The 14401-nt window shown below is 46.7% G+C and overlaps 1 protein-coding gene across 5 annotated transcripts in view; it reads left to right on the top strand.

Annotated features, from left to right (window-relative positions):
* SLC9A8 (solute carrier family 9 member A8) overlaps positions 1-14401 on the top strand; it is a 72880-nt gene that overhangs the window by 42936 nt on the left and 15543 nt on the right. For all 5 annotated transcript variants that reach the window (XR_009497743.1, XM_059898517.1, XM_059898518.1 and 2 more), the window contains 3 exons: positions 3122-3260; positions 4769-4874; positions 12203-12319. Coding sequence is in view for 4 of the 5 variants with exons in the window: in XM_059898517.1 (XP_059754500.1) it covers positions 3122-3260; positions 4769-4874; positions 12203-12319 (362 nt within the window). In the remaining variant the exon portion in view is untranslated. The remainder of the gene's footprint in view (positions 1-3121; positions 3261-4768; positions 4875-12202; positions 12320-14401) is intronic.

Raw genomic sequence — 14401 nt, 5'->3', positions numbered from 1 at the left:
AAGGCCAAGTTCACCTATGATGACAGTTTCCAAAATTGAATCAGTGGGCCACATGCATATATGGTTTCCAGCCTTCACCTCCACTACTTACCGGTACACAGGCTGGGGTAGGAGTCACTGACCTAAGTCTCTGACTCAGATGGGTTGTCCTGTGAGTCCATAGGCATTTTCAGGTAAAAGCGGGAGATGGGGGAGAAAGGGGATGTGGTAGGACTGCCTTGTTTTTGCAGTGTAGGGGGAGGTGTTGTCAGCTTTCCTTGGTTACAGGGAAGAATCATATCTTGTTTTTCAAAGTGATCTGATGATGGTACATTTATCTTTGTAACTGAATATGTGAATGAATTACCCCTTTTTTAATGTTTTCACTTTCATAAGTGCCAGAAAGCTGAGTATCTTCTGTTTCTTCATTAACCTTAATTAAATTATTTTTAGCTTTGATTTGTTACTGTGACAATCTATTCTTACAATAATTGTGGTAGAGGAAACCTTTTGTTCTCTGCAGCTGCAGCTAAAGCTCATGAAATGGATCCTGAAGCATCATTGTCTTTTATTCTTTAAGGTGTGAGAAACATGACCTGAAAAAATAAAATGCACAACATTTCCAGGCTAGAAAGAGTCCGAAATCTACCTTCATTTATCTTGAGTTCAGAAACCACTGGCCTCGCCCCTGGGTCTGCTGTTAACCATTGGTGTGACCTCACCCAGTTAGCCAGTTTCTTTAGGCCTCAGTCTCCTTTGCATGAAAAGAAAGCAGTGACACCAGCCAGTGTCCCAGCTGTGGTAATGAAATGAGGTGGGGGCTGGATGCTATGCTTGTGGCCCACGGATCCCTTTGGGACCTAGAGGTGATCTTAGCCTTCAAAAGTACTTTCCCAGTAAGAACCTTGTTGGTTCCCAGCTTTCCCCAAGCTGGGATGTTAACATGGGATCTGCTGGGAAAGAAAGGGAATGGGGCTATTGGGGTGAGTTTAGAAAACTTTTATGTGAAAAAAGTTGGTTTTCTTTTTTTGCAGGACTTCTCAGAACCTTTATTATGTTATATTATGCTGTAAATCACCAGAAAAGGCTGAGGTTATCTGACCAAGCCACCCTTTTATCACAAATTATCCTGCTTTAAAATTATACCAGTTCATGAAACGCAGATTAATGAAGCTGAACATTACTATTGACAATTCTTTGTTTTGTTTACTGATTCAGCAAAAATTTGTTGAGTATCTTCTGTGTGCTGGGCTCTGCTTAGGCTCTGGACATATGGCAGTGAACAAGGTGGACACAGGCATGGTCCTCATGGAATGATTCACTAGTTCCACATGCTGTGGAGAAGTCAGGCACCAGGAGAGCCTGTAAATGGGCTGGCCTATGTGAAGGCAGGTGTCCCTGAGGGAGTGTCACTGACCCTGGGTTCTGAGAACAAGCCAGAGTCAGCTGGAGCCCAGGAAGAGTGACCTACGACCTACCTACGGGGAGGTGTCGGTGACAGTGGAGGCCGGGCCCGAATGAGGAGGAGGTGGGGTGGGAGGTGTGGTGGGAGGAGTCGGTCAGGCTCAGAAGGCTGAGCTTCCCCCAGGAAGCAGCAGGAGACTGACGGGGGGTTTTGAACAGGCCAATAACTCGATCAGATGTGCATTTTCAAGGGGTCGTTCAGGCCCCTGAGTAGAGAATGGGTTCTCCTAGGAAGAGCAGGATGTATATAGAGAGAGATCCGCGAGGCAGAAGCCCTGAGCTGGAGGATAGTAGGGGAGGGAGGGAGAGAAGTGGATGGATTTGAGAGAAGGTGGAATCAGCAGGAGGAGGATATTGAATGAGAATAACTATTTTAATGGTGTAATGGTTTTACCTTTGGGGATAAAACCAACAGTTGAATTTAATGGCTGCTGACATTTTTCTTTGCTCTGTAGCAGTGAAAGGAAAGTCCTTTCAATTCTTCCTCTTGATGTCTCCTCCCAAATCCCCACTCTGGGCCTTACCCACTGATATTCCTTCTTTAGGAGGCTCCATTCTAGTCTGACTTCATGCCACAGCCTCAGTTTCGGGTTTTATCCCACAGGATCCCCACTCCCCCACGCCCACCCTGCACTGAAAACACTCCCTGTGACTCCCCAGGGCCGTCAGGATGAAACACCAACTCCTTAGCTTGGTTCATCGAAAGCCTTTCACGGGGCCTGGCCCTGCCTGCTGCTCTTGCCTTACTCTACCACTGTCCTCCCCACCAGCCCCCTCCCCCCACAGCCAGTTCCTGTGTTCTGTCCACAGTCATCTGTGTGATCTCCTGCTCCTAGATATGCTGCTAGTATTTTGGGGCTCCCTACCTCCCCACATGCTCTTCCCTCTGCCTTGGGTGCATTCCCTCATTTCTTCACCTGGTTAACTCTTCTCTATCCTAAATTGAAACCCAGCCCATGTGTCATAAAGAACCTTCCTTGACCCCCACCAGTCTGAGTTAGATGCCCACCGTGTATTTCCTACAGCTCTTTGCTCTTTCCTGAGATGGTCCTAGTTTCCATCTTGTTTTTTTTTTTTTTCTTTTTTTTTTCTTTTTCTTTTTGGCTGTGTTGGGTCTTCGTTGCTGCGTGTGGGCTTTCTGTAGTTGCGGTGAGCGGGGGCTACTCTTCGTTGTGGTGCATGGGCTTCTCATTGCAGTGGCTTCTGTTGTTGCAGAGCACGGGCTCTAGGCGCGTGGGCTTCAGTAGTTGCGGCAGGCGGGCTCAGTAGTTGTGACTCACAGGCTCTAGAGCACAGGCTCAGTAGTTGTAGCGCACGGGCTTAGTTGCTCCGCGGCATGTGGGATCTTCCCGGACCAGGGCTGGAACCCGTGTCCCCTGCATTGGCAGGTGGATTCTCAACCACTGCGCCACCAGGAAAGCCCTCCATCTTGTTTTTCTCCCTCATTAGACTATAGAGTTCCCTAAGGGCAGGCACCTGCTCTCATCTCTAAACCCCCAGAAACTAACACAGTGCCTGGAACAAAGTAGGTGAACAAATAAGTGTTTGACTAACGGGTTGAATGATGAGTGAATGAACGAGAGAATAAGCCAGAAATAAGTTTTGAGTTCTAAGTTAATTTCTGATAACTTTGTCTATAACATTTTAACTTCTTTCTTTTTTTTCTTTTATTTCCTAGCACAGCTGAAGGTTTAACAAGAAAAAATATGTCAGATGTCAGTGGGTGGCAAACATTTTTACAAGCCCTTGGCTACTTCCTCAAAATGTTCTTTGGCTCAGCAGCACTCGGCACTCTCACTGGCTTAATCTCTGCATTAATATCCTTTTAATATGATGAACACACATGGCTGAGAAGATTATTCCTAATTACATCCATCTCTCGTCATTTTCTCCAGTTCCTTAAGGGGACCAATTTTAGTCTAAAGTCGTATTTAAGGAGGATTTTTATGCTTAGTTCTGGTTCGAAGAACACTTTAATTTAAACTCAAGGATTTTAAAATTTAACATGTGAAATTTAGGATATCACTTTTCAAAGCTTAAAAAACATGTACACTGTTGAATATCAGATCTGACGTTGGGGTCTTCTCAGTTCCCAGAGTGTGATAACTGCATTCAGATGAATTTCATTTTCTGCTGTCTCACTTTTCACATTAAGAAAATCGGAAATTAATTTCCTTAGAAAATGTCAAATTGAGAAAATCTCTACGCCACTGAAAGTATTTATCTGGAAGAACCAGAAAAGGGACTTTCAAAGTGAGCTCCATCTAAGTTATTCACACTGATTTTGTGGCTTAACAACCCATAAGCTTTTCCAGCCACAGAAGCCAAGAGACTTGTTAAGGCCGCCGACACCTTTATTGCTGTAGGAAATTTGTCACGTTTAAAACAGGAACAGGCACCAGACCATTTCTGTGTGAGCGTAAGCCTGCGTGCATCTTGGGGAGATGGCCACCTGGCCCTCCTCCGCCAGCAGTTTGTTTCACAGATGGCCGGCCAGGAAAGCCTCTTCTGCCTGAGACAGGCGTGTTTGTCTGCCATCCTGTTGAATTTTCCCTTCAGTCCCTAGGTCCAGAAGTCTCAAGGCGCTATTGAGTCAGCTGACAGCTTCTCATATTGTATCAATAAACGGAATGGAAAAGAAAACTTTTTCTAGTTCAGTATTTTCCTCTTTATTTATCTCTTTCTTTAAAAGAGCGGAGGGGCGGGGAGAGCATCTTCTTTAATGAAGCCCCAGTAAATGGGTGCTGTGGGCTCCAGCACAGGCATGTGAACAACATTTGAATACGTGGAAGATTCTCCTTTCACAGGAACATGAGTTTATAAATGTCCAGGAATAGGAGAGAAGGTCCTTCAATGGGGCATTGATCCCCAGGATTCTGGAAACCCCGTTAGTGACCTCAGCTGATGTCGTCAGAGGAGTGGAAGAGGGACACAGCCCTGGAAGGGGCCTGGCAGTGTGGGCTGTCCTCAGTCTGTCTGCAGCCCCAGCTCCCCACAGCCCGCCCGCCCCCCGCACCCCATGGCTCCCAGCCCTCCAAGTCAGCATTTCCAAATGAAATGACTTAGGGTGACTTTAGTTTTCCCCTACCGTTTGTCTCAGGAATTTACATCTCTTAGTATTTTGTCAGATTCCCTTCCTTAAAACAAGAGTCTCCCAGCAAAGAAAAAAATCCATCATGACAAATTTTCACCTGTTACCTTGAGATGTTCCCAAATCTTTGTATCCATTGTTTACCTTCTCTATTTGGAAGGCAGCAGTTTTGTGACTTCTCTAGATCATCCGTAAGTGTCCTTTGATTCTTTTTCCTTGACAATTGTCATTTACGTGCTAAAGCATATTGACTTGAGGAAAACGCCTTCCTTGGAGTTTGGCATGATGATCATTTTCGCTTATCTTCCATATGGGCTCGCAGAAGGAATCTCACTCTCAGGTAAGTGACGGAGAGTGTTGAAATGCTGGGGCTGATGGTCTGTTGTCCTGCCTGGTGAAAGGTTATGTCGATTGGGTCACTTTCAATCATAAGAGACAGTCACAACTCAGAAGAGCTTAAGCAATAAAGGGGACTAACTGGCTCTCTAGGGATACATCTGAATTCAGACCTGCCTGGATCCAGGAACTCAGTGTTGTCACGGTCGCCTTTTCTCTTTACCCGCCATCCTGTAGCAGAGATCAAAACATCTCTTCCAATGTTGCCTGTCTCTCAAAACAAGCCCCCTGAAGGGCCTTCAGTCAAAGGATGGGGTCAGACTGCCAAGGGCAGTCAATGCCTTAGCCCGTCCCTGGGCCCCGGCACCCACTGACCTGCATTCTTCCACTATAGTTTTGCCTTTTCCAGAATATAAATGTCATATAAAGGGAATCATGTAGTTTTTAGTCTTTTGTGACTTGTTTCTTTCAGTTTTCATAATGTTCTTGAGAGACACCACATTTTTGCTGTATCAGTAGTTTTACGTTCTTATTGAGCCGGTTTTTCCATTCACCCTTTGAAGGACATTTGGACTTTCCCAGATTTTGGCTATTAATATGCGTATTTTCATTTATCTTGGATAAATACCTAGGAGTAAGTAAGGTTGCTGGGTCTTAACGGTAGGTGTATATTTTGCTTAATCAGAAACTGCCGAGTGTTTTACAGAGTGACTGGGCCATTTGCGTTCCCACCAGAATGTATGAGAGAGTTTCAGCTGCTTCACATCCTCATCAACACTTATTTTAATTTTAAAAACTAGCCATTTTGACAGGCCTGTGGCAGTTTGATTTTGATGTGCCTTGGTGTGGTTCTCTTTATATTCCTCTTGGGATTTGTTGAACTTCGTGGGTTTATACTTTAAGTTTATGGCTTTTATCAAATGTAGTACGTTTTTATCAGTTTCTTGCAATATTTTTTTCTGTTCCTCCTCTGCTGCTGAGCAGAATTCTCCTTCCCTCAGGTCACTGTCTGGCGTCACACATGGGTTCTCTGTGAGCAGGTCTTGCCAAGGAGGAGGCAGAGAGGACTCTGGCCATTTTCTCTGGAGAACTTTGTAAACCTCAGGGTCTCGTTTGTTTTTAATCCCAAGCCAGTTCTCTTGGATATTTTCATCCCAGTATCTGCCATCCTGTTCCCTCTCTTATCTTTCCTGAATTTTGGCACTTACCACTACCTGTGAGTCATTTGGCTCTAGCCTAGCTATTTTTACGTCTGTTTTTCTAGATCATTCCCCACCCCTTTGAGATGAACACTGAGTACCTGGTGGCAAAGATATATTTCATGCATCCATTTGAAATTTGTGATTAAAACCAGGGAGTGTTTTTCTTGTCTTTTCTTCAGAGAGGCAGTGTTTTCTATTTGTAGGGGTTTCGTTTCCTTAGGGACCTCTGCCGTGCACGCTAATGGGGCCAAAAAGAGCACATGCAAGCCAAGAACACACGCGTCCACCTCTCGGTGACGGGCTGGCTCTGCCCACACTCTGCCGGTGGGATGTTTGTCACGCAAGGTTTTCAGAGAAGGGGAGGCTCACCCTGTTACTGTAAGGGTACAAACAGAAAAGGTGACTTTGGCGCTGTCCCCTCCTTCCTCTTTGTGCTCTGCTTTTCCTGACTGTCACAAAGGACTAAGTGGTTACCAGGACCACCAAACAGGACGCTCTCCCTAAGAATCATTTACCTAAATCTGTGTGTCTAGAACACAGCGGTTAAGGGCACCGGACAGACTCGGTTTGAATCCCAACTCCACCTCTCATTAGCTGTGTAACCTCTGAGAGCAGACTTAACCACTCTGAGCCTCCACTTCTTCATATGAAGTAGACATAATAAAAGTGCCACTCTGGGGCTTCCCTAGTGGCGCGGTGGTTGGGAATCTGCCTGCCAATGCAGGGGACATGGGTTCGATCCCTGATCCGGGAAGGTCCCACATGCCGCGGAGCAACTAAGCCCGTGCGCCACAACTACTGAGCCTGTGCTCTAGAGCCCGCGAGCCACAACTACTGAGCCCACGTGCCACAACTACTGAAGCCCACACACCTAGAGCCCGTGCTCCGCAAAAAGAGAAGCCACCACAATGAGAAACCTGCGCACTGCAATGAAGAGTAGCCCCCGCTCGCCGCAACTAGAGGAAGCCCGCGTGCAGCAACGAAGACCCAAAGCAGACAAAAATTAATTAATTAATTAAATTTAAAAAAGAAAAAGAAAAACCTCCTTTCACTCATCCATTCAGTAAATATTTATTTAATGCCTACCCTGTGCCGAGAACACTCCTTGGTTTCAGAGGTACAGTAATAAACAAGACAAGATCAGGTTTCTGCCTGCAGAAGCGAGATAATAAGCAAGTAAGCAAACACATAGGGTAATTTCAGGTAGTAAGAAGTGATGTGAGGGCTTCCCTGGTGGCGCAGTGGTTGAAAATCTGCCTGCCAATGCAGGGGACACGGGTTCGAGCCCTGGTCTGAGAAGATCCCACATGCCGCGGAGCAACTGGGCCCGTGAGCCACGGCTACTGAGCCTGCGCGTCTGGAGCCTGTGCCCCGCAACAAGAGAGGCCGTGACAGTGAGAGGCCTGCACACCGCGATGAAGAGTGGCCCCCGCTCGCCGCAACTAGAGAAAGCCCTCGCACAGAAGCGAAGACCCAACACAGCCAAAAATAAATAAATAATTAATTTTTTTTAAAAAAAGTGACGTGAAAAAAAGAAATCAGAGTAATGTGATGGAGTGTCACGGGGGCAGGAACATTATGAGGTAGCGAGTCAGGAAGGTGTCCTCAAAGGGGTGGCACTGGGGCTAAGACCTGTGTGGTGAACAGGAGCCAGCGTTGGAGGCTCTGGGGAGGGAGCGATTGGCAGCGGGAGCAGCAGGTGCCGAGAGTCCCAGATAGACCTGAGGGAGCTTGGCTTGCTCCAGGAAGAGCAGGAAGATGGCGTGGCTGACACAGGGGCGAGGACCCCGTCCCGCAGGGCTCTGTAGGCCTGGGAAGGAGTTGGCGTTCTGTTACACATGCAAAGCCAAGTGTTGGAGGACTTTTTAAAAATCACTGTGCCAGTAATACGTGTCATATCTGTAATATGATACCATTTATCACTTTTTAAAAATAAATTTATTAGTTATTTCTTTTTTTGGCTGCGTTGGGTCTTCGCTGCTGCGCGCGGCTTTCTCTACTTGCGGCAAGCGGGGGCTACCCTTCGCCGCGGTGTGCGGGCCCCTCATTGCGGTGGCCTCCCTTGCTGCGGAGCTTGGGCTCTAGGCGCGCGGGCCTCAGCAGTTGTGGCTCTCGGGCTCTAGAGCGCAGGCTCCGTAGTTGTGGCGCACGGGCCCAGTCATTCTGCGGCATCCCGGACCAGGGCTCGAACCCGTGTCCCCTGCACTGCGCCAGAAGGGAAGACCCTGTTTATTACTTTTTTAAAGACAGATAAACTTTATAATGGCATAGTAAAAGAGCTGGCAATCTACATGTTGAACTGTTAATAGTAGTCACCTCTGGGCAGGCGGTGTGAATGGAGAGTCTTGTTTTACTCTTTACCTCTGAGTTCAGATGTTTTATAGCAAAATATGTTCCTTATTGGGTAATTAACAAAGAAAACTGACTATGGCCTGACTCAGCCTTCAAGAAGTACATCGTGTTTTACCCACAGTAAAGTTCAGTGCAATAGAAATTGTACACAATACCCTTTCAACTCCTGCCTTTTGGATTTGAATCCCTTTATTCCTTAATTACATTTGAAACAATGGATTTAACTGAGACTAGAAATGGATTTCCTCCCTCCTCCCTCCCTCTCTTCTCTTCCTGCCTTCCTTCTAAGAGGCTGACCGTTTGCTGCACTGCTGTCTACTTCCTTAAATGATTTTGCCTTCTGAAAGAAGTAAATATATCAGGATTCTTCATTCCAGGGCATGTTTTAAATCCCCAGGCCTTTTATCTCCAGGAGCGAGCCTGCTGGACCGGTTTCCCCTTCAGTGTCTTTGCAGCCTATGCCGGGGGCAGCTGCAGTGGGTGAGGGTCGTCTGGGTGGTAAAGTCACCTGGGCTTAGGGAGGGCACGTAGGGCAAACACTTAAGCTGTCCCTGCGGCTTTTGTACCCACTGCTGACCCTGACTCTTTCCTTTAGCCCCCGGGATTTGAGAGTTCCCCCGACCCCAGACTAGACTGGCATGAGGGTCGTGGCTGGCTGGTCACTCTTTTGTTGGCCAGAGGGCCCGTTTCTATATGGTCCAAATTCAGCCCCCAAATGGGATTTGTTTATCTCTACAGAAAATGTTTAAACATTTGAATTAGTTGCTGTCATTAAAAGTCAGAAGATTTCTGGGAATTCCCTGGCGGTCCAGTGGTTAGGACTCGCTGCTTTCACTGCCAGGGGCCCGGGGTTCGATCCCTGGTCAGCGAACTAAAATCCAGCGAGCTGTGTGGCACGGCCAAAAAAAAACAAAAAGTTGGAAGATTTCCCATAAGAAACAGATTTCTGGAGTTTCTCAAAAACCAGAAGGAAGACTGGTCAGCACTAGGCCCCCATCCACAGGGCTGCCATCAGCCCTTTATAGATGGGCTTGTGCCTTCTTTGCCCATGTGCCACTCACCCACTTATTGTTTTTAATCTTTATTTTTATTGTCTGTCCCCTGAGGAGTTTGGGTTTCCAACCCCTGGCCTGTAGTGCACCAGACTAAAGCGGCCAGCCAGACCCCTTCTGCCTTGAGCCTGTCTCCTTGTTTCCTGTGGAGGAAGGCTTGCTGGCGCTCTGGCAGTGGCCTCTCCTGACGCTCAGTCCCACGAGAAGTTCCACGTTTCACTGTCAGAGCTGACTTCCCAGAACCTTTGGCTTTCTGGAGTGGCTGTTCAATGCCAGGACTCCCGTGAGCTATGACGACCTCGTTCTGTGGGCAGAATGATGACATGGGCGGAAGGCCACTCCTGTCACAACTTAAGCGGTTGTGATTCACAGCTTAAGTGGTTCAGGCTCCTCTGGGGTTGACTTTCCCTTCAGGGTAGGAACTCTAAAGCCTCAGCTTTGCAGTGAATTGATAACCCTTCTTGAAGCAGGCTGGTGAAACAAAGCCCTTTGAGAGCCCAGAAGCCAGAGCCGTCTCTAGCACTGGACTGCACAGAAGGCAGAGAGGGGCTGAGGAGCAAGTCCGTAGAAACTGAAGTGTGCTGTGCCGCGTGCTCCTCCCCCGACCTCCACGGTTCTGGTCTCTCCCTCTGTTTCCCCTCACGTTCCCTGTGGCGTCTGTGGTCTAGGTGCAGAGTCAGGAAGGAGAAGCTCTCGGGTGGTCGCCTGCAGGAACTTACTGAGAAGAGCAGATGAATTGAGGGGACAGCGGAGGTGTTGTTATCGTGTGTTTTATCTAGCGGAGCAGAGGCTCAGAACGACTCGTGACTTCCAGAGTCTTCTCACTGCTCTAAAGTAGCAAGTAAAGAAGTCTCCTGCCCTGTCCTTTCCCTTCTCCAGGCTCGTCAGGTGTGGCTCGTGGGCAGCGTTGCTGGAATTTCCCTGTCTGGCCTCCTTTTTGGGAAAAATGAAAGAGCAAAGGAATTTGCTGTTTCCCAAGAGGGCTAGGAGATAACACGTTCCAGCTACTGCTATCTCTCCGGCCAGCCAATACCTGTTGGGCACCACAAAGAGCAGGGTTTTCCTCTGTTTTGTAAGGTATTGTTTACGCAGCAGGCTTAGCAGTTGAAATGTCTCCAACGCAATTCTGCGTTTTTCAGTCATTTTGTTTTGTGCCAAAACAAACTTTATTGCACCAAAAAGAAAAAAAAAATTTCATTTATGTACAGTCAGATATAAAGACATCTCTTTGACTCCTGTGCATATATTTCCTCAACTCAAGATTAGGGTGTAAAAGTCAGGCTAGTACGCCAGACATGCTCTGCCCATGGCAGGACCAAGGAGAGGATTGTCACTTGAAAGTGGGAACACTTAAATGGATGGCAGGTAACACTGGACCAACAGACCAAGGGCGTTCTTCCAAGCCTTGTACCAGCTCTGGGAATGGAAGAGGGAAATTGGAAGCAGGGCCCCCTTTTGAGTCTCCTTGTGCAGAGACCCAGCCTTCAGGTATCAAAGTGCACTTCCTGTCTAGTTCCTTTGCTTCTGCCCTCCCAAGTAGGACATTCTCCTTTGCTTCACTCTTTTTTTTTTTTTTTTTAATTTATTTATTTATGGCTGTGTTGGGTCTTCGTTTCTGTGCGAGGGCTTTCTCTAGTTGTGGCAAGCGGGGGCCACTCTTCATCGCGGTGCGCGGGCCTCTCACTATCGCGGCCTCTCTTGTTGCGGAGCACAGGCTCCAGACGCGCAGGCTCAGTAATTATGGCTCACGGGCCCAGTTGCTCCGCGGCACGTGGGATCCTTCCAGACCAGGGCCCGAACCCATGTCCCCTGCATTGGCAGGCAGACTCTCAACCACTGCGCCACCAGGGAAGCCCTGCTTCACTCATTTTTAAATGGAAAGTTAGCCAGTAATCTGTTTCTACAAAATGGCAGAAGTGAGTTAAATTTTTGCTTATAAAGTTTGACTTGGAATTCATGTATCTTGGCAGCTTGTTTAATGGCTTTGTAAAAATCTCAGCTTCTGCCTCGCCAGGGAGACACTGAGAGGAAACCCATGGAAGTGGCTTCAGCAGTGATTAGGGGCAGTGGACGAAAGTTGAAACTCAAATCCTGAGTACACAACAAAAGTTGTAGACTCTCTCATGGTGACCTTTAAAGAAAAGACATCACTTTTTTTTTTTAATAACACATCTCTCTTTTCATATTATAAGGTTAATTCATGGCGATTAGGGGAAAATTCAAAATTAAAGTATGACAAAGTAAATAAAAACCCACCCATTCTCCATACCCAGATTCTTATGTTCCCTTTCTGCCCCAAGAGTGGTTCACCTGCCCCTCTTATATCCATGAATGACATGGATATAGTGACGGCTCACACCTGTTCTGCCCTGGTCTTGTGAAGGGCACTTTACATGGCTTCTCTGCATTACCCTCCTAACATTTCCATGAGCATGGGTACTATTAGTCCCACTGTACAGTTGAGAAAACTGAGGCTTGGTGAGGGGAAGAAACTTGGCCCAAAGTCACCCAGCCGGTAATGAAGCTACCAGAGAGACGGGCCCTTAGCAGTTCTCTGCAGCCTCTGGGAGGCCTCAGGTGTTATTTTCCCGTCCTTTTTCTTAAAACACCTAATACTGTAGGCTCCAGGGACTTGTAGGAGGTGTGGGGCATTATTGCCTATCACATGGAAGGTGCTTTTCCGCTCTCCTCATGCCTGTGCACTTTGCCCCTTTGTCCCTCTCTAGGCATTATGGCCATCCTGTTCTCAGGCATCGTGATGTCTCACTACACACACCATAACCTGTCCCCAGTCACCCAGATCCTCATGCAGCAAACCCTCCGGACTGTGGCCTTCTTGTGCGGTGAGTTCTGCCTCTGTGTGGTCCCACGTGGGCCTACCCAGAGCTACTTGTTCTTCCTCAGCCTGTTCCAGGAGTCCGTTGAGGTTTTCCCTGACAGAGGAGGCCGCAGAATTCCTCAGAGCCAGATACTACACTCCCTTAGCTTTTGTTTGTTACTCTGGCTTTCACATTCCATAAAGTAAGCCTAATACCTAACAAATGGAACTTTCGATGCCTATAATTTTAAGACCAAGAAATAATGAGAACTGCTAATAACGAACATTTGAGACTCATGTATTTGCAATATATGAAAGTGACATTTCTAAAAAAATGTGTTCCTTGGAACTGATATTGATGAGAATTAAGTGAAAAAAGACTCCATAGTCAAAAAACAGTTTGGGAAATCCTGGGGTAAATAAAGTTTAACAAGTTTCTGAACTTGTGAGACTTTTCTGCCAACGTGCATTGGGAATTTCTAAGAAAGAGACAGAGTGACAGCATTTCCCAAACTTGTCCACAGGATCCTTTGTTCACAAGAGCATCTTGAAGGACGTGTCTCAGGCAAATCCTGAATTAGAGGTGTCATCGTTGGCCTGGGTCACACCGTGAGGACTGTTTCTCTTAAGCAGTTTCAGTTATGCATCACAGTCTGATGAACCCGTCATGTACCTGCCCCTAGTTTACACCTGGGAGTGAAGGAACCACTCCCACACTGTCCCTTCACGCCGGCCCCCAAGTGGCTGTGCTCTGCCTGTCATCATCAGCACCTCCCCTGGCATTTCTGTGGGCTGTCTCATTTCGAAGCACCAGTTCCACACTGTCACGTGCTGGGAGTCGGGGGCAAGCTGTGCAGAGACTTCATTCCACAAACAGGGAGTCTCAGGTCACATGACCCGAGCACCGTCTCATGGCTAAGAAGTGCGTCTGGAAGCGGTCTGTCTCTTCCTGGCCCAGTGGGTATTGTTTCCACAGCACCCTTCTCAGAAAGTCATGGCGGAAGACTCTCTCACCATAAGGAAATGTAAAGCAAAACATCCATCAAATTCTATTTTGTACCCATCAGATTTTAAGTTTGGTGATTCCCCACTTCTGGCACAGACGTATAGAAAATAGGCCCTGTTGATGGGCATATACATTGATGCCATCTTTTTTGGAGAGTCATTTGCAGCATCAGTCTGAATTTAAAAGGCACATACTCTTTGACCCAGCGATTCTACCATCAGGAATTTAGTCTGTGCACAGGGATGTTTGTTGTTGCTTTTTCAATATCAGAAATAGAAACAGTCTAAATACCCATCAAGGATTCATTAAATTAACCATGACGTATCCACATAATAGTATTCATGCCGCCAGGGAAAAGCATTCCGTAGATCTGAATGTGTTCTAAATAAGCTGATTTCGAAAGATGACAAAAATATTTGATAAAAACATTCAAGGAGTAGAAGGGTAAGTATACTGTCCAGCTTGTGGACTTATTCTAAAAGGATACACATTTGAAGAAAAAAAACATTGCTGAAATGTTTTAAAACAGCCTTGATGTTTTATGATGCTCAACTTTTAAAATAGTGTCTTTGTCTCCCTGGCTGTACGGTTATTCTGGAGGATGTCACAGTCTAAGCAGGGAGCCTAGTGCTAGGAATTTCTAAGGTGCTTTTTCTTAGGATACACAAGTGACTGCTTGTACAGCAAGAGTAAATGTCAGACTCTCTTTGACTTGTGGAGTGGAGCCAAGAGTTGAAATGTATTTCTTCCTGCAAATCCTGCAGGGTGTAAGCCTTCTTCTAAACTTTGTGGCAACATTAAATATGTGAAGTCAGTCATTTGGCTTTGTCCGCTCTGGCAAGGAAGTTAACAAAGGGCCCTTTCACATTAGTCACATGGTGTCTGCAGTCATTTGCTCTGAATTTTTGCCACTTTGCCGCAGTTGGGATCCTTGCTAATCGCAGTGTTCAGCAAATGGACAGATTCATATATTTATCATCGTCCCCAGGCGGGAGAGTATTTATTTGACAGCTGGCTTATTAAATTAGGAGATTCTGAATAGCAAGCACTTGTTGCTTATGTGATAGAAAAGAATGAGAGAATCAAAGGACAAGTTTGCCA

Source organism: Balaenoptera ricei, chromosome 15 (assembly GCF_028023285.1).
Source record: "Balaenoptera ricei isolate mBalRic1 chromosome 15, mBalRic1.hap2, whole genome shotgun sequence".
NCBI lineage: Eukaryota > Metazoa > Chordata > Mammalia > Artiodactyla > Balaenopteridae > Balaenoptera > Balaenoptera ricei.
Note: the sequence above shows the minus strand (reverse complement) of the source record. Positions and strands in the feature narration are given on the sequence as shown.